Source organism: Vulpes vulpes, chromosome 12 (genome assembly GCF_048418805.1).
Source record: "Vulpes vulpes isolate BD-2025 chromosome 12, VulVul3, whole genome shotgun sequence".
NCBI classification, from domain to species: domain Eukaryota; kingdom Metazoa; phylum Chordata; class Mammalia; order Carnivora; family Canidae; genus Vulpes; species Vulpes vulpes.
The window spans coordinates 182,977,965-182,996,058 of NC_132791.1; the positions used below are offsets into that span (position 1 = coordinate 182,977,965).

The 18,094-nt window shown below is 49.2% G+C and overlaps 1 protein-coding gene across 3 annotated transcripts; it reads right to left on the reverse strand.

The window, feature by feature from the left end:
* Positions 1–669: 669 nt before the first annotated feature.
* NUTF2 (nuclear transport factor 2) lies at positions 670–17,885 on the reverse strand. Of its 3 annotated transcripts, none has more exons than XM_026011524.2 (5): positions 17,762–17,885; positions 5,954–6,081; positions 3,488–3,559; positions 3,306–3,404; positions 670–1,204 (listed from the first exon to the last, which is right to left on the reverse strand). In XM_026011524.2, the coding sequence occupies exons 2-5, from the start codon at positions 6,050–6,052 to the stop codon at positions 1,091–1,093; spliced, it is 384 nt and encodes a 127-aa protein (XP_025867309.1). In that variant the 5' UTR covers positions 6,053–6,081; positions 17,762–17,885; the 3' UTR covers positions 670–1,090. The 3 variants fall into 3 exon arrangements, with proteins under 3 accessions (XP_025867309.1, XP_025867310.1, XP_072587767.1); XM_026011525.2 differs by lacking the exon at positions 17,762–17,885 and adding an exon at positions 17,293–17,599; XM_072731666.1 differs by lacking the exon at positions 17,762–17,885 and adding an exon at positions 15,029–15,087.
* Between the last annotated feature and the right edge of the window lie 209 nt (positions 17,886–18,094).

An 18,094-nucleotide genomic window follows, 5' to 3' on the forward strand; every position in this document is an offset into this window, starting at 1 on the left:
GTGTGTGTGTGGTGAGGGAGGAAGCAGGAGGCCTAGAGATGCCTTGCAGAGGTCTGAGGGGTGAGAAATCCCAGAGCACAAATCCCTCAAACTCAGATTGCCTACTTTCAATAGCTCTAAACTGGGCCTGGCTCTGTGGGCAAGGATATCCAAAGCAGGTAGTACAAAACCTGAGCTGCCCTCTGCTTGGCTTGGGGTTTATGGGGTACCCTGGGTGTGATGCTGACTGTTCTGGGGTAGAACAGGACCCTCTCCCTCAAACTTTTGCTCATTTTATACAGGGTAGTTTTGCTGAGGCCTCAGTCTGGAGCACCTGAACCTGATGAGTCCCTTTCAATGGGATTCTAGATCATCTCTATTACCAGAGCCCTGATCCTACCCCACATAGGAGTCATCAGAACTGACTAGAGAGTGCAAGGGTAGCCTCAGGCTTGGCCTTGAGCTCTGTGTGCAGCTCAGTTTTCCAAGACCAGGGTGCTGAGGTGGGGAATACTATGCCCTAGGGCTTCTGGGAGGAGCTAGCTGGGAGTGCTGCTTCAGCAGTTTTCTCTTTGCAACAGCTATTGCTCAGTTGGGGAAGAGGTGGGAAGGTGGGACATGAGAGAGCCAATGGGGCAGGGTGGTTACTAATGCCCAGCCAACTATTAAACTAATTAAAACAATTTAAACTGTTAAGAAAATTTTTGTGGTTTTATTATATCATGAGCCATTGAAACATCCGAACAAATCAATATCTGGGCGGTCAATATCTGGGCGGTGAGGCAGCTGCTTTCTCCTTCACTTCTTTGGGTTACTAGAGCAACTTGTCAGTAGATTAAAAAAAAAAAAAAAAAAAAAAAAAGACAACCTTTTGCATTACTTAAGTCTTTCCAAGGCATGCGCTGGTACAACACAAACTTCTCCTGTCAGATGCAACTATTCTAGCATCCAAACATCATGCACAATACCTCGGTAGTAGCAGCGCACTGCGCCCGCTCCCACCGTGGCCCTGCTCATTTGTGTATGATATTTGGAGCATCTGGAGGAGTGTGAATAGTTATCAGGAAGAGGAGGGAGGAGGAAACAGCATGAGTGCCTGGCTGGGAAGAGGTCAGCCGAAGTTGTGCAGGGCAAGCCTGAACATGTCATTGGTGCAAACCCAAGCATCGTTGATGTTCTTTAATAGGAACATCTGGTGGAACCCCATGATGGGGTCTTCATCAGCCTGTGAAGAGAAAGAAAATGATTCAGTTAGTGGGCCAAGGAATAGGAAGGTAGTCCAGTGACAGGGGGACAGGACAAACAATGCTGACTTGGGGATCAGACTCTACTGTTTTGGACTCCAATTCCAGTATGGCCAAGGGATACTTGTGAATGTGAACTGATACAATGTACTGGACACAGAGGGGCTATGGATGGCAGCTCGCACTGCTGCATACACTTAAGCCGCAGAATATGTCACCAGTTAGCTACTGCAACAGAGCAGAGAACACACCTGCTCTGAGCCCATGTCTCTAGGCACAGTGATCAATTTAAAAGACTTCTGCACTGCTCACCACATAACAGTATCTAAAAACGAAACAATCTTAGTGTCTGATTATGCCAGTTACCCAATTAGGAGAAACTACTGCTAATACTGACTGTGACCAGGAAGGTGAGAAAAGGCTCAAAACGGAGTTCACACTGTGATCACAGCTCTACAGAACAAAAACAAAGCAATACAACTAGTTGATGTTTCCTGTCACGTCATATATAACATTTGCAATGAGAATAAAAGGCAAGACATCCTCAGCCAAACTGCAAAAGACCAGGATGAAGCCTAGTTAGGGGAGGAGCCCAGTTAACCAGCACTGTCTCTAACATGGCTGGGTTTTCTGGGCATCATCAGCAAGAAGGCAAATCAATCTTTTGGGGATTCTGAGTTGGACAGAAACACCAGAATGAGCCTGAAGCCAGGTACGAATGGGCAATGATGACTGACGCTAGCCTGAAAGTGGGTATTGAGTCCCCTGGAAGAGACCTCTTCACTCTCAAGGGCCTAAGTACCAACTCCGGGCAGGGCATGTTGGACAGGCAGGAAAAACTGACAAGAAAGTCCAGGCCAGAAGGCAGGTCCTCTGGGTCCATGGCAGAGACCTAAGGGCCCCCCTCTTTCTGCCCTTGCACTTGACTCAGGAGACCTCACCTAGCCTAGGGAGCCTTCAGAGCCCCACCATGACACGGGCCCAGGAGATGAGGACCTTATCAAAGGGCAACCAATTTGTCCCAGTTTGGGAATGCGGATAGACTTATTTGGAAACTAAGAATCTGGCTTCAGTCTGCTGGAGTACAACAGGTGGGAGTTCCTGGGAGAGTTCTTGAGGAACTGAACTGAAGGCTTTGAAGAGGACATCTCTTGAGAAAAAGAAAGGAAAATGCAAAGAGAAGCAAAAGTTCCAGGAATCTGCTTTGCTTAGCAGGTGGAGGAGCCAGCAGCCAGCTCAGGGAGTGGCAGCATGGACTCCCACAGGTGACTGCGACTCAGTACCCAGCTGGCCAATCCAGGGCCAGCTGCCTGCAAAAAGTCCACCTACACCTCAGGGCAATACAAAGGCCCAGTAGCTTGGCACCACAGCTCCAGCCTGCTCCTTTATCTCTTGTCCCTTTTCCAAAAAGGCTCTAGACCAGTACTTTGCAATAGTACTTTCTGTAATAACAGAAATAGTCTATGTTTGGGGGCACCTGGGTGGCTTAGTTGGTTAAGTGTCCAACTCGTGACTTCTGCTCAGGTCATGATCTCAGGGTTGTGAGATAGAGCCCTGTGTCAGGCTCTGTGCTCAGTGGGTAGTATGCTCAAGATTCTCTCTCTTCCTCTGCCCATGCCCCCACCTGCACATGCTCATGCTCTCAAATAAATAAATCTTAAAAAAAAAAAATTCTATGTCTGCACTGTCCAATAGGCAGCCACAAGGACAGACTATGAGGACTTGAAACATGGCTAGTTCAACTGAGAAACTCCATTTTAACTTTATTTCATTGTTAATATAATTTAAAAATTACCATTAAAATTAAAACATTTAAAAAATATGACTAGCGGTTATTGTATTGAATTGCACAGCTCTAGATGCTTTGATAAGCAGGTCACATCACAGAAAAGGCAGGGGTGCAGGGCTCTCCTCTGCCTGCCCACTCCTCCCTACCACCACTATTTTTTTTTTAATTTTCCATCTTTACCATTTTTTAAAAAGATTTATTTATTTATTTATTCAGAGGGAGAGAGAGACGCAGAGACACAGGCAGAGGGAGAAGCACCTACCACCACTATTAAGAGGCAGCAGTACTATTACCTTGAGCTGGCCCACTACCATGCTGATGATGCAGCTATCTGGCGTGGGCTGATGGTCCTGTGCCGTGATGCTGTGCTGGATTTTCTGGAACGGAAGGCTCTGCAAAAAAAAGAATGGGTAGTATGCTGTGGCCAGTAGGGCAGGGAAGAAGCTACTTAAACATGGCCCTGACCCTTACTTACAGACAACTTCTCCACAATGGCAGCTTTCCCCTGGAACTGCTGTCCTTCCCACGTAAGGCATGATGCATCAATCTGAAAACCAGAAAACATGGGGGCAGGGCCTTGTTTCAGAAAAATGAGTTCAAACTTTAGTTTCCTTACCTGTAAAGAAGGGAACTCAAAATAGCTTCCATACTCTGCACTATTAACATCCTCTTTAATTATATCCTATCTTCCCCAAAATACAAGAGGGGTAGAACTCAATGTGCTTCTGCTACTTACCAGCTTAACATTTGGCAAGTTACTTATTTTTCTGAGTCTGTTTCCTGATCATTATTTATTTATTTACTTATATATTTTTTTCTTTTAAAGATTTTATTTATTTATTCATGAGAGACACACAGACAGAGAGAGTCAGAGACACAGGCAGAGGGAGAAGCAGGCTCTACACAGAGAGCACAACGTGGGATTCGATCCCAGGTTTCAAGGATCACACCCTGGGCTGAAGGTGGCGCTAAACCGCTGAGCCACCCAGGCTGCCCTTACTTGTATTATTTTTAAAGATTTTATTTATTTATTTGAGAAAGAGAGAGAGTTCAAGCATGAGCAGGGGGGAGGGACAGAGGGAGAGGGAGAAGCAGGTCTCTCGCTAAGCAGGGAGCCTGATGCAGGGCTCAATTCCCAAACCACAAGATCATGACCCAACCAGAAGGCAGACACTTAACTGAGCCATCCAGGCACCCACTTCTTGATTTTTAAAAAGGGATATGTAAGGTGCCTGGGTAGCTCATTCCGATGGGCATCCAACTCTTGATTTCGGCTCAGGTTACAGTCTCGGGGTTGTGGGATTGAGCCCCACATCAGGCTCGGAGCTCCGCATGGAGTCTGCTTGGGATTCTCTGTCTCCCTCTCCCCCAGCTCTGCCTCTCAAATAAATAAATAAATCTTTAAAAAGGGAGTGGGGGGCAGGGGACATGTGCTGAGGATTATATGAAATGACATAAAGCACACTTTTAGGACCTTGCTAATAACTCCCTTCTCTAGGTCAGGACTGCTTTAATTGATTTTAAGAAGCAATGAGACAGACGTATCAAGATCCTAGGGTCAGGATCCCTGGGTGGCTCAGCAGTTGAGTGCCTGCCTTCAGCCCGGGGCGTGATCCTGGGGTCCTGGGATTGAGTCCCGTGTCGGGCACCCTGCATGGAGCCTGCTTCTCCCTCTGCCTGTGTCTCTGCTTCTCTCTCTCTGTCTCTCATGAATAAATAAATAAAATCTTAAAAAAAAAAAAAAAAAAAGATCCTAGAGTCAGATCAGTTGAAGTTTTTAAAATTCTCTATGATGACAACCAAATAATGCATGTGCTGAATTTAGTTTTCCACTGGTAAGATCCCTTTCTTTTCTTCAGACTTGACCCTGACTTTTTGGAGACACACAGGGCTTTGCCCACAGTCAGGCTCTGAGGCTATGTTGGATGGGTCCTATCACTTCCATTCTGGGCAGACCTGGTAGGCATGTCCCAATTGATCACATTTCTGTGACTGAATCTTGAGCAGGGTCAGGCATAAATAATTCCTGATGTATATGAACATCATTAAAATAGCACCAAATAATGCCTGCCTAAAAGGATCTCTTAAGACACACCAGCCTTCCTGGGGTACCTGGGTGGCTCAGTTGGCTAAGTGTCTGCCTTCAGCTCAGGTCATGATCTCAGGGGTCCTGGACAGTAGGGGGGTCTGCTTCTCTCTCTTCCTCTGCCCCCCACCATTCATGCATGCGTGCACTCTCTCAAATAATAAATAAAATCTTAAAACAACAACAAGAACAAGACATACCAGCCCCCCTGGGCTAACCCCATTTGTTTACCATGAGCATCCAGGGACTTTTGGTCCCCAAAAGGAAGCTGGGCCTAGGGTCTCCAAGGAGTGCTCAGCTTTGTACTGATGATGCTCACAGCTGCTGCCTCCACAGAGCACCACAAGCCCCAGCATCTGCCTGCTCTGGCCCACTCTGGAATCAGAGGCACTCCCAGGACAATGGAATGGCAAGCCTAGAACACCCTGCCAAGGACACCAGGATCCCTACTCTTACAGAAGATGACAGAAGAGAACAGGTAGACCAGGTAGTTGGGCTAGGCCTCAGGTAACCTGTCCTATGGACAGAAACTCAGATAGAAGGATATAGTCAAGGGGCACCAGGGTGGCTCAGCAGTTGAGTGTCTGCCTTGGACTCAGGTTGTGATCCCAGGGTCCTGGGATTGAGTCCCCCATCAGGTTCCTCGCAGGGAGCCTGCATCTCCCTCTGCCTATATCTCTACCTCCCTCTCTGTGTCTCTCATGAATAAATAAAAAAAATCATATATATATATATATATATATATATATACATATTTGACTATAGGGCTGCTAGAATTTGTGAACTGACACCCTAGCCCAATTATCTGAATTGATCCCCTGGGGTCCCATTCAAGCCCTAGAGCTGAAGACTTACATAAATTGCACCTAGTTGGGTTCTGTCGTTATCAAATAACTGGTAGTAATGCTGAATGAAGCTGGATCCAATCTGCTCCCAAATTGGCTTGTCTCCCATTCTGGAGAGTCACCCGGCCTTGTTGAGACCTGCAAGATCAGCAAAACAGAGAGGGAAGTGTTGGTACCAAAGGAGCAGGAGGTGGCCAGTTGCTGTTTCTTCACCAACTCCACCCTTCTTGGCCTCCTGGAGCAGACAGAGTCCTTGGCTGAAGTGTGTTCTCCCAGGGAACATATAGAGGCCCAGGTTAACTGGTAGGAGGCCCCTTCCAATACAGACCAGTGCAGGGAGCCCAGAGGTGGACCAGACTGAGCTCCTCCTTTGAGGAGCTCTGAATGATGAAATGAAGGGGTGCCAGAGATGTGAAGCACACAGGATGGGAGTGGAGGGTGGAGCCAAGACAAAGGAAAATCATAGCAAGTCCTTCAATGCCCAATGGCAGGGTGTGGCCTTTAAGGAGGAACTCACACCACTCTCCCACATCTTTTCATTTGATCCTCTCAACAACCTGCAAGGCCAGAGTTACTACTATTCTTCCCACTTTAGAAGTCAGAAACTACAGATATCTGTATGTGAAGTATCTTCTATTGCAGTCCTCAACCCCATCAATACTGTCCCAGGGCTGTACTGGTGGGTGGAGGAAGACCCAGCGAGGGAGTGGGAGATGGCTCCTCAATGCCTCACTGGAAATAAAAGAGTAAGTGACTCTTTATTTTAATCCTTTTTTTGATCTTCCGTTTTAGTCTTAAGGGAGCAGTTTACTTCTTTGAGCACAGGTAACATCTCTTCATTTCTTCATTCCTACTCACTTCAGAGCTGAGAACAGGAGTTCCAAATATCAGAGAGTAATACTGAGGGGTACAGGGAAGACAAATGGAGGCTATGAGGAGGAAATATGTCATCTCTTCACACCCCTCATCCCAGCACTGCCTCTATTGGAAGGGGCTGCCCCTCTCTGGTCTCTGAGGGGGGAAAGGAGACCCCCTACCAGCTAGAAACATCACAGCTCCAAGGGTGTAAATTGGGGCAAATTCAAGCCCCAGATGAGAGCCACTCTGGCTTTGTTAACCACCCTCCCTCCCCCTAGGAAGCCCACATCTCACTGAAGGATTCCATGACAGCAGAATATCATATATGGTTCTGTAGTTGGGTCTGACTACCTCCCCATCTCCTGATAACAGGACTCTGTACCAAAGCGGTGAGGAGCTGGGTTCAACCCTGGCAGACAACCATTAACAGTGGTGGAATCTGATGCAAGTCACTGCCCTAAGAAGGGCCTCAGCTTCCTCCTCTGCAAAGGGGTGGAACCCTGATGTTGCCAGTGGTTGTAAAGCCTCACGAAGGGAACCTGCTAGTTCACTCCAGTCCCTATGACCTCACCCAAGGCCAAAGGAGCCAGCTGGGATGGATAGTGTAGGGGGGCAGTGGCTTATCCCCAATCCAGCCAATCTCCTAGCCTATGACCTATACTCCAGCCAATGAAGGGCCAGGAAGATGAGCCAGCTTTATTTTAGGTCCCATAGGAGGTGGTGGCACTAAAAATAGGAGCTCAGTACTGGGATGACTAAGAAATGTCCAGGAAAAGTCTAAAACAAGCAGAAGAGAAAGCCTGGACCCGGTCACGCCTGCTACACAGGAACACAAGGTGTGTCCCAGTTTATACTCTGCCAAGAAACAAATCAACAAGTGGGAAAAGCATAGAATCAACAGCTAGGCTCAGCTGCTGTCTTGGTCACATTTCCAAGGGGTCAGACTGTGGCTATAGCCATTCCCCATCTCTGCCCCTTCCACCCTAGTATTCACTCTGTTTGGCTCACTCACTGTGGCCCAGCCCTACAGTATCTTACCCCAAGATGTCTTGCTCAGCCCCCAAGAGCTCCGGGGCAAGGGGAAAGCTGGAGGAATGGACGAGGGCCATCTCTCCCTCTGTCCTCAGCAAGGTTGGGCAGCCCTCAGGGAAGGTCTTAGAAAAAGAGTATGCCGATTAGAAAAAACAAGCCAGTGTTTGGGTGCATGAAAAGAGATAAGGGCAGGAAACCAAGAAACTGAAGATGGAGGATGACAGGAAAAAGGCTAAATAAAAGCTGATTCAAAGACAAGAAAAGTGGGGTGCCTGGGTGGCTCAGTGGTTGAGCATCTGCCTTTGGCTAAGGTCATGGTCCTAGGGTCCTGGGATTGAGTCATCAGACTCCCCACGGAAGCCTGCTCCTCCCTCGGCCAATGTTTCTGCCTCTCTCTGTGTCTCTCATGAATAATAAAATCTTAAAAAACAAAACAAAACACCAAAGACAAGAAAAGTGGTGCCATGTGGTAGGGCAGTGACGCAGAGGAAATACGGGAGTGTTTTTTTTTTCCTTTTTAAATATTGTTCTTAAGGTGTGATAACTTGCCAATATTAAAACTACTTGGCAGAAGTAGCGGTAGAGTGAAGAGGGTGGAGGGATAAAGGGACAGAAGAGCCCTCTAGTCTAGTGGAGCAGGATAGGGCAAAGTCAGCTTTCCTAAGGAATGAGATTGCTCAGGGGCTCCCAGAAAGTTGTAAGTAGGAATCTTCAAAACTATTTGGGTTGAGGTCTTTTCCAAGAAGTGTCCCTGAAGCCAATACCAACCTTGTTGGCCTGCTTGACTCTGATGTGTTTACTGCCAGGTAGTCATCATAATAACCATGTGGTCAGATCCCACTGTCATCCCACTTCACAGGTGGGGAAAACTAAGGTTCAGTGATTTGTCTTGCCCCAAGTCCAGTGGCAAGTAAGTACACCAGGACTGATACTAGGTCTCCTGATCAAAGCCAATGCTTTCTTTCTGCTAACTTTGTCCCTCAGTTCTAAATGACAAAGCTGGCCATTTCTCTTCTCTACAATGGCCTCACTTCTGGATTAAACCCTGAAGCTCCACTGGTGGCCAACCACACCTGTCCATGTGTCCCTACCACTCTCTCCTACCTTCATCCAGCTCCACATACAAACAGACCAGAACTTGCTGAGGGCTTGCTCACTGGTTTTCACCCCACTCCTACCCCATGAATCGCCCTGCTGGATGTCCTCCCTCTCATCTGCCTGGTCAGTTCCTGATCTTCTCTCAAGTCACTGTTCAGACCCCATCTATTTGGGTCCTCCTTCCCAAACTCAAATGTTGACCCCAACCCCAGATACAAAACTGTATCAATAGAGCCAGGGCCAGCTCCTCTGCCTAAACACAGTAGCTCTGGGCTAGGAAGGTTCCAGCCTGTTTCTTGCTATACCCACTCCACCCCACCCCAATCCCTGAGCACAGAGCATGGCTCACCTAACCACAGGATTTACAGTTTCTGACTCCAAACCTCCTACAAAGCTTTCAACTCATGGCGGGGAGGCAGCATTCCTGTATCCAGAAAAAGAAAAGGGGAGCAAAGTGCTCACCTATCCCCATGCAACACAGGGAGGGGTCTGGGCCAGCTAGGGAGGATGTTCCCCAGGATGGCTAGCAAGCCCTGACCTTGCTTCTAATACATATACTATAGAAAGAACAATCTGAAAAGAAAAATGCCAAGGCTCAAAAGCAGCCTCACATCAGATTGGGGACTGACCTTCATGACAGCGTCTCCTACAGTTCTTCCAAGAGGGCTGCTGACCACACCATCTCCTGCTTCACCCCAACAGTCCGCAGGCTGACTGAGGCCAGGCTCCTTGAGGAGCAGAAATGACCTTAATGACCTCTTGCCCACTGAGCATCAGCCTTCACTGACATTTAGGTCTCTGTGGGTGCAAAGACCCTCTAAGAATGTCTCAAAACCTGGAGCCTTCTCCAAATAAATCTACACAGAGGTAGAGATGCCCCAGCCTTGTGAATAATTTCAAGTTGTTCACACTCTCTGAGGTTCAGTCATAGACCCCAAGTTAAAACCTCTCGTCCAGTAGATGCCATTAGACAACAGAAAAATTTCATTTTTATCCTCAAATTCTGGGTCATTGTTTCCAGTGACAAAACTTAAATAGCAGTGTCCAGCTGATAACATGTCATTTTCACTAATGCGTATTAGACACAGAAATGTGCTAAGAGCTTTATGTGCATTTGCTCCTAACACCCTGTGAGTCAACTCCCACAATATACTTAAGCAAAATGAAGCTCAGAAAGGTTAGCTAACTCACTCAAGGCCATGAGCCTAGTGGATGGTGGAACTAGATGGAACCAGGTTTAGCGGACTACTCCAGGGCCAAGCCCCCCAGAGACAGTAGGTTAGAATTTAAAAATGAGCATATCACACCAGTGACAGAGGTGCTTCTGGGCATGAACGACTGAAGCCCTGACCTTCAAACTCCACTTTCTCAGAGGGGCAAGACAGGCCTGAACCACGGCCTCTGTCTCCAAACAAAGGCACCAGGCAGATTTCCACACCAAACCCAACAATAGGGATTTTCATGGGGGATGATCTCACAGTTTTCCCAAACCTGCAAAGTCACAGCTCAGTCCTACCATCTCAGCAAATCAGAAATAGATCCTGGCTTAGCTAGGCCTGGGGTAGGGATTGAGGGGGGCAAGGGTAATGGGGAACAAGATGCTACAAACTCCAGGGACGCCTGGGTGGCTCAATGGTTGGGCACCTGCCTTCAGCTCAGGGCGTGATCCCAGAGTCCCAGGATCAAGTCCCGCATCAGGCTCCTTGCATGGAGCTTGCTTCTCCTTCTGCCTGTGTCTCTGCCTCTCTCTCTCTTTCTCTCTCTGTATGTCTCTCATGAATAAATAAATAAAATCTTAAAAGGAAAAAAAAAAAGGTGCTACAAACTCCAGAATGATACACAGAAAGACTCATAATTGTATTTTTTGGGGCACCTATCATCAAGGCCTGCAGCGAATGTGAAGCAGATATGCCAAGCTCTAGTGGGATCCTTGAAATCAGTATCAACCATGGCCATTAATTACCCTAACATGCCCTATGGCCCTCCAGTGACTTCTCTTCCCATTCTCCACTAACAAAGTTTCAATCACTTAGCCTGCCTTCAAGGCCCCTGGGTGACCTGCACTCCTGGCTGTCCAACTTCATCTCCTGCCACCCTGTCCCCCGTCTTCTACAGCCGGTCAGAGCATTTCCCTGTTTTCTGGAACATGCTGAGCCTATTCTCACCCAGGGGCTTTGTAACTGTTTATCCTTCTACTTGGATCACTATTCTCCCTAGATCTTCATGTATCTGGCTCCTTGTCACATATGTGTCAGCTTAAATGTCACCTTCTCACAGACACTGACCACTCAGTCTAAAGGAACTGCTCAGCTACTCATTTCATCATCTTGTTTTGTTTTCTTAGCGCTTATTGCTGCATGAAATAGTCACACTTCACTTATTTATGATCTGCCTCCCTGACCTAAGCAGCCTTGTTCCCATAGTCCCTGGCCCAGCCCTACTCTGGAGGAGTGAATTCTGGGCAAACCCTGCTAAATTTAAGTGGCCAAGTGACCCACTTCCCCTCCACCTCCACCTTCTGTCCAAGTTATCAGGAGACAACCCTTTTTCATCAGTCATGTCTGTCTGAGGGTGTGGCAAGTGAGGCTTGGCCCAACCCCCGCTCTTTCCTCAAAGTTCTGGTCACCTGAGGGGCAGCTATGGCTCAACAGCAGGCACACAACCACACCCTCAAGGTCTGGCCTCTAGCCTACTCCTCCTTTCCCTCATTGTATGACCCCCTGACCCTGTCTCCTAGGAGTCAGGTCCAAAGTGAAGCCCCAGGTCAAGAACTAGAAAAAAGGTGGTTACCTCAGCCTCCTGCAAGGATATTGCATCAGGGAGCAGCCTCCACCCAGGACTGGCAACCGCCTAGACCACCACTCTCCTGCCTCAAGTCTAGAGAGCAAGCAGCCGAGGCCTGGTGCCTGAATGGCTGCCCAGGACAGAATCTCTTCCTGGGGCAGACCCGAGATTTAGGTGCCCCCAGCACCCTGAGGGCCCTTTCCTCCTCTTCTGCCTGGAGGAAGGATCCAGAGCTTTCAGGGTGCCCTGGCTGGCTCAGGAGTTGAATCCTGAGACCTGCATTCTGGTCTCTCTGATCTATACTCGGTCCCTGAGGAGGCCCCCTTTCCCACATCACTCAGAAATCTCTGGGGCCCCATCCCAGCCAGCTCCCATCCATGAACTGAACCCTGGGCTATGAAATCGCTGATGGGGTATACATGAACTTGGCTCCCCAGTTGGGCCTCAAGCCCCTAAGTGACCACCTCCGTGGTCTGCTATGACCATGCCTGCCTGGCCAATAGCATCATGAGACTCTGAGCCTGAGGTGAGCAGAAAAAAGGGATGAACCTGTACAGAGTCCCCAGGGTGCTGAATGGAATGCCTTCTTCTGTGACCCAAACAGTTACATGTGTTCTCTCATTTGAGCCTCACAGCTGTAAAGTTAGTATGATTATCATCATTTTCTAGATGAGGAAACCAAAATTCCATGAGTGTAAGAAAGAATTCAAGACCACATATGGCCACTGGCATAGGCAGCATTATAATGTCCACTAAACTGGGCTAAACTGGAACAGCTGAGAGCCAATGTCAAATAGTGGGAAGTGTAGAGGTAACAAATGAGGTGGCGAGGAAAGGAGCCTAGGCCTTTTCTTGCTCTCCAAAATGAGCAAGTTCTGTCCCTCTCAGGACAGAAAGCCCCTGCGTGCATGCTCAGCTGGTCAAAGCAGGACTACACCATAGAGACAAGTGAGAACTCACATTCACCTAGGTCTAAAACCACTTCTGGGAGTGGAACCAACGTCTCACACAGAGACATAACTCCAGGGGGCAGCAGTCTCTGCCCTGGTGAGACCCACTGGCTCTGACGAAGTATCAGAGATTCTAAGAAGCAATCATTCCAGAATATCCCCAGTTTACTGAAGCAAGCAGTCATGAGTTCCCAGATACCTCAAACACACCCTTCTCATGAGAAGGAGGTTCTCCTTCTCTGGGGTAGGCCCCCCCTCTAGTCTCAGGGCTTAGAACAGAACATGTACCAGCAACATATAAGGAGTAAGGCCTAAGGCAGTAAAAGAAATTTCTCAGCCATAGCAGGTCAGCTGGTGGTGGAAGCCCTGGGGCCAGTGAGCACAGCCACCTCCCAGTTCTCTAGTGTTCTTCCTGGGCAACCAAGACCCTTCCACAGACATAGCCAGACCTGAACAAAAGATTCTTCCCAGAATCTTTAGGGGAAGGTGCTACATGGACCTGGTATCTGGGATGCTGACAAAAACAATCGTATCACATGGGCCTGGAAGTCACTCCAGATATAACCTACACACTGCTGCCTCTCTCAGGGAGGGAATCAAGAATTCCTGTCACATTTGGTCAAGGTAAGAAGTCTCAAAGCTGGGAAAGGGGTAGCCAGTTCAAACCCAACTCGAAACACAAAATCTCAAACAGCGCATCAGAAAAAATTAAATAAGGCATCTGGTGGCTCAGTCGGTTAAGCACCTGCCTTTAGCTCAGGTCATGATCCCAGGGTCCTAGGATCAAGAAGCCCCACCCCCCAATCAGGCTCCCTGCTCAGTGGGGAGCCTACTTCTCCCTCTCTCTGCCTCCCACTGCTTGTTCTTGCTCACTCTTCCTCTCTCTCAGTCAATAAAAAAAAAAAAAATTAAGATTGATTGATTGATTGATTTATGATAGACAGAGAGAAAGAGAGAGAGAGAGAGGGGCAGAGACTCAGGAGGAGGGAGGAGCAGGCTCCATGCAGGGAGCCCAACGTGGGACTCGACCCCGGGACTCCAGGATCGCGCCCTAGGCCAAAGGCAGGCGCTAAACCGCTGAGCCACCCAGGGATCCCCAATAAATAAATATTTTTTTAAAAAAAGAAGAAATTGGGCATCCTGGGTGGCTCAGCGGTTTAGTGCTGCCTTCAGCCCAGGGCATGATCCTGGAGACCGGGTTCGAGTCCCACATCGGGCTCCCTGCATGGAGCCTGCTTCTCCCTCTGCTTGTGTCTCTGCCTCTCTCTGCATCTGTGTCTCTTGTGGATAAATAAATTTAAAAATCTTTAAAAAAAAAAAAAAAGAAATTAGGGACACCTTGGTGGCTCAGCAGTTGAGCATCTACCTTTTTTTTTTTTTTTTTTTTTTTTTAAAGCATCTGCCTTTAGATTAGAGCATGAACCCGGGGTCCTGGGATCGAGTCCCATATCGGGCTCCCTGTGAGGAGCCTGCTTCTCCCTCTGCCTGTGTCTCTGCCTCTCTCTCTGGGTCTCTTGTGAATAAATAAATCTTTAAAATAAACAAATAAGGGATCCCTGGGTGGCTCAGCGGTTTAGCATCTGCCTTCAGCCCAGGGCATGATCTTGGAGTCCCGGGATCGAGTCCCACATCGGGCTCCTTGCATGGAGCCTGCTTCTCCCTCTGCCTGTGTCTCTGCCTCTCTCTGTCATGAATAAATAAATAAAATCTTTTAAAAAAATAAAATAAACAAATAAAAAAATTTAAAAAGAAGAAATTAAATGTAAAATAAGTAAAAAAAAAAAAAAAACCCATGAGGAGGTTCAGCTCAACACCACCAGGCCATGAGAAATCCTGCTCAACTTTCAATGTCCATCCTGTGGAAAAGTTTTTGGATCCACTCCCCTCTCTCTGAAAGGACTATTCCCTTTCATCTCTGGGGGAGAGCAGCTCTGTGTCTCACTCTGGGAAGATGTCCTGATAGGTACCACACTTGAATAAAGGTGACCTGAGAGGGTCTCAGTGAAAGGGGCAGAAGCCACTGACTATACAACGCTGGTGGGATTTCCAGACACTGGGAGCATACCCAGCAGGGACCCCCAGGAGACTAAGAGCAAGCTGTAGATGACAGCAGCTAGACTCAACAGCCACAGCAATTTGGAGTGGTGACAGCACTGCCCCGAAAACCCCAGACCTTCCTGTGCCCACTACAGGAAGTATACCTTGCTCTATAGTTTCTGGCAGGAAGTGGAGAGGAGAGTGAGCTCATTAACAGCCTTTCTTCTTCAGTGCTCTCATCATTCCAAAGCCCCCTTTTCTGCACAGTGCCAAGAGCCCCAATAGGTCCCTTCAACTCAGGCCTAGGTACATAATAGCAACGTTACCTCCTTTCCCCAGCACCAGGACTGGGTAGGATTCATTCTTCTACCTTCAGCCTCAGTCCAGAACCTGACACACAGAAAAGGCCAAAGAATGGTTGCTGAAAAATAATCATTGTTGGGAAAGGAAAAGAAAAAAATCCAAGCAAGATACTAATCCTCCAGTAAAGGAATCCCAGAATTTTTAAATATAAGGGTCTTCTAGTTCTAAAATTTGACAATCTGCGTCACTCTTAAATCATTCATGCCACCCCAACCCAACTGCAAAGAGAGCAGAATAAAGATGTGGCTTGGAGAGAAGTACATTCCAGGTCACTAAAGGACCTAATTTTGAGCTTTTTGAGAACCCAGGTACCCTCACACTCTGCCATGCTTATGCAGCTACATCTTGACTACCCCATGCCAGACCCCACTTCCTAGTCAGCCCTACATGAATAGACTGCAGACAGATTCTAAAGAAACTCAAGATTCTCCTCTTATCTCCGAGATAGATGGCCTGCCAAGTTCCAGAAAGGTCAAGGACTTCTCAGGGTCAGGATGCCTACCAATAGCTAGCTAAGCCCAGACACATTAGTTATAGAAAACTTCTAGGGTTGGAATGACAGAGAGAGAGAGAGAGACAGAGACAGAGAGAGACCTGAATGCCTCCTACTCCTGACACTGCAGGCAGTGGTGAAGAAACAGTATGGAGAAGGAACAGTATCTTTTTGACCTTGAAGGGAAATCATTGTCATTAAGTCACCTAAGGCCTTGGAATGTGCAAACTAATCCACAACTATAAGCCTAGTTCACCCAAAACCTGTGTCAGAGCCAATCCTGACAATCTAGAGAGGGTCCTGAAACAACTGCTTCTACTACTAAGAGATTCCCTCACAGTGATCCTACGTATGTCCTGTGGGTAGTCCCTCCTTGTTGCCCATCTCCACTAGCAAGTCAGATCCTCCTGAATCTGCTAAATGAACCTGACTTCCATGTGCTTATGGGCCAGAATGTGGACTAGGACGTTTGAGCTCAGAGAGAAGGGAAGTGCTGGTTAGAAGATATAGACAGATCTTCACTTGTCCTCCTTAACCAGGGAGAATAACTAGAAAGAGCAGGAAAACTTCCAAGGCTGGAGCCCAATGACTAGAGAAACATCACCTGGGGAAATACTCAAGGAGAAAAAAAAGTCCAAGAATGGCAGCTTTCTGCATCATGGGCCTAACTCAACTTTCCTAGGAGACATGCTTGCTGCTGAAGCCAGGACTGCAGAAACTTAGCTGTTTCTTTAATCCTTGCAAGTACTATGGCTCAGAAGTTGTACTGGGTCAGTGGAATCAAGACTAGACAAGTTGTTTCTTCCCCAAATCCCTCTGTCGTCTCTGGACTGGTCCCTTAATCAATAGTCAATCAGAAATGGCTTTACAAAGCCTGTCAGAGAACTACTCTAAGGTTAGATACTCTTCTCCCAGGACTCAAAGGGGTCACTGGAGCCTTCACTGAAGGCAATTTCCCAAGGCTCAATCAGCCTCCTGCCTGTACATAGGTTACTGTAGCTGTGGGAAGTGAGCAAGTAAATGAGAGAAGCCTGACTTTCTGCAGCTTTTAGCTCTAGTTCTCCTACCCAGGCCAGGGTTCAGAAGGGCCCCACAGAGTCTGAATCTGAGCCCCACAGCCCAAATGTGCCTCCCCACCAATGTGGCTTCAAACTCAGTCTCTTATTTGGCACTGGCTTCATGGACCTCAGGCCTGGATTCTACTTTCCCCTCCACTAAATCCCACCTTATCACCACCATTCTCCTGGAATCATTCTCTGTAGGAAGAGGGCAGATGACTCTGGGAAGGGCAGGTATGAGGATTAGGCTGTGCTGGAGAAGGCTAATAAAGCGTTGGGGGCTCACACATCCAACTTCACCTCCTTGGCTTCCTTTCTCCCCTCCTCCACTAACAGGGCCGGCCAACCCACCCACAGCTGGGGCCTGGTCCCCGATAGAAGGGCGGGGTCTGAGCCTACCAGTCCGGAGCCGCCTCATCGCATCAGGCCAGATCCTCCAAGGCTGGCGGGGGATGAAGTCCCATGTGGAACCCCCTCCCGCCCGAGATTCCCTGACCCTGCCCTCCACGCAGGAACCTACGCATCAGTTCCAGAGTGGGAGATTGGGAGATAGGTTTTGTGCACTCCCGATGGGCAGACAAGCAGGGGAGAATTCACCTACATCCTAGCCTGGCTATGGTCGGGAACCGGGTTGAGAGTCCTATAATCCCGGGCTGCGGCAGGAAAGCGCCCTTACCCAATGCTGATTCCAGAACGGGCCGGGTGGCGCTTGCCCATCCCCGGATCCATCGCTGGCGGGTGGCAGGACGTGGGGCTGGGGTCGTCCCGCTAGCCTGCCTGCAGAGCTTGCGGGACTCGGGCAGGCCGGGCTAGGCCAGACGGGGCGGGGCCCGGAGAGCCCCATCCGGGTGGTCTGGACCAGAGAGTAAAAGGCCCGGCCACCGCGCAGTCCGGTGCACCCGCCATGGACACGATGGGGCCAGAGAGGCGCCTGGCTGTCTCTCTGTGTTCCCCCCGGCCGCCGCCTCAGAGGACCGGCGGGAGGCGGAGCCGCGCGCGACACATGGCCCCGTCCCCGCGCGGCTTCGGGCCGCCGGTGGGGGGGGGGGGGGGGCGCCCGGAGACTGGCAGCGGAGGCACGAGCGGCCCAGAGCGCGGCTCCAGCGGCCCAGCTCCCGCCCCGGCGCGCTCGCCCCGACACTCACCCGAGGGGCTGGCACGATGGCGGCAGCGGCGGCGGCGGCAACCCAGCGCGGTCTGCGACCGACTGTCCCTTCCCCCCTGCCTTCCCTCGCCACCCCGCTGCACTCTGGGAAACGCAGTCCCCCCCGAGTTCCTTCCTGGCATAGGTGCGCCAGGAGAAAACTACAGTTCCCGGTGTGCTATGCGCCGAGAACCAGCCACGGCCCGCAGCGCGGGAGGTGAGGCTAAGCCGGGGAGGGAGGCTGCCAGGGCGAGCCCCTGAGAATTGTGGTCTAGCGGAAGCCTCTGGAACACCCGAGGTTGGCGCCAGACAAGGGTCAGGGCTCAATTGTCGC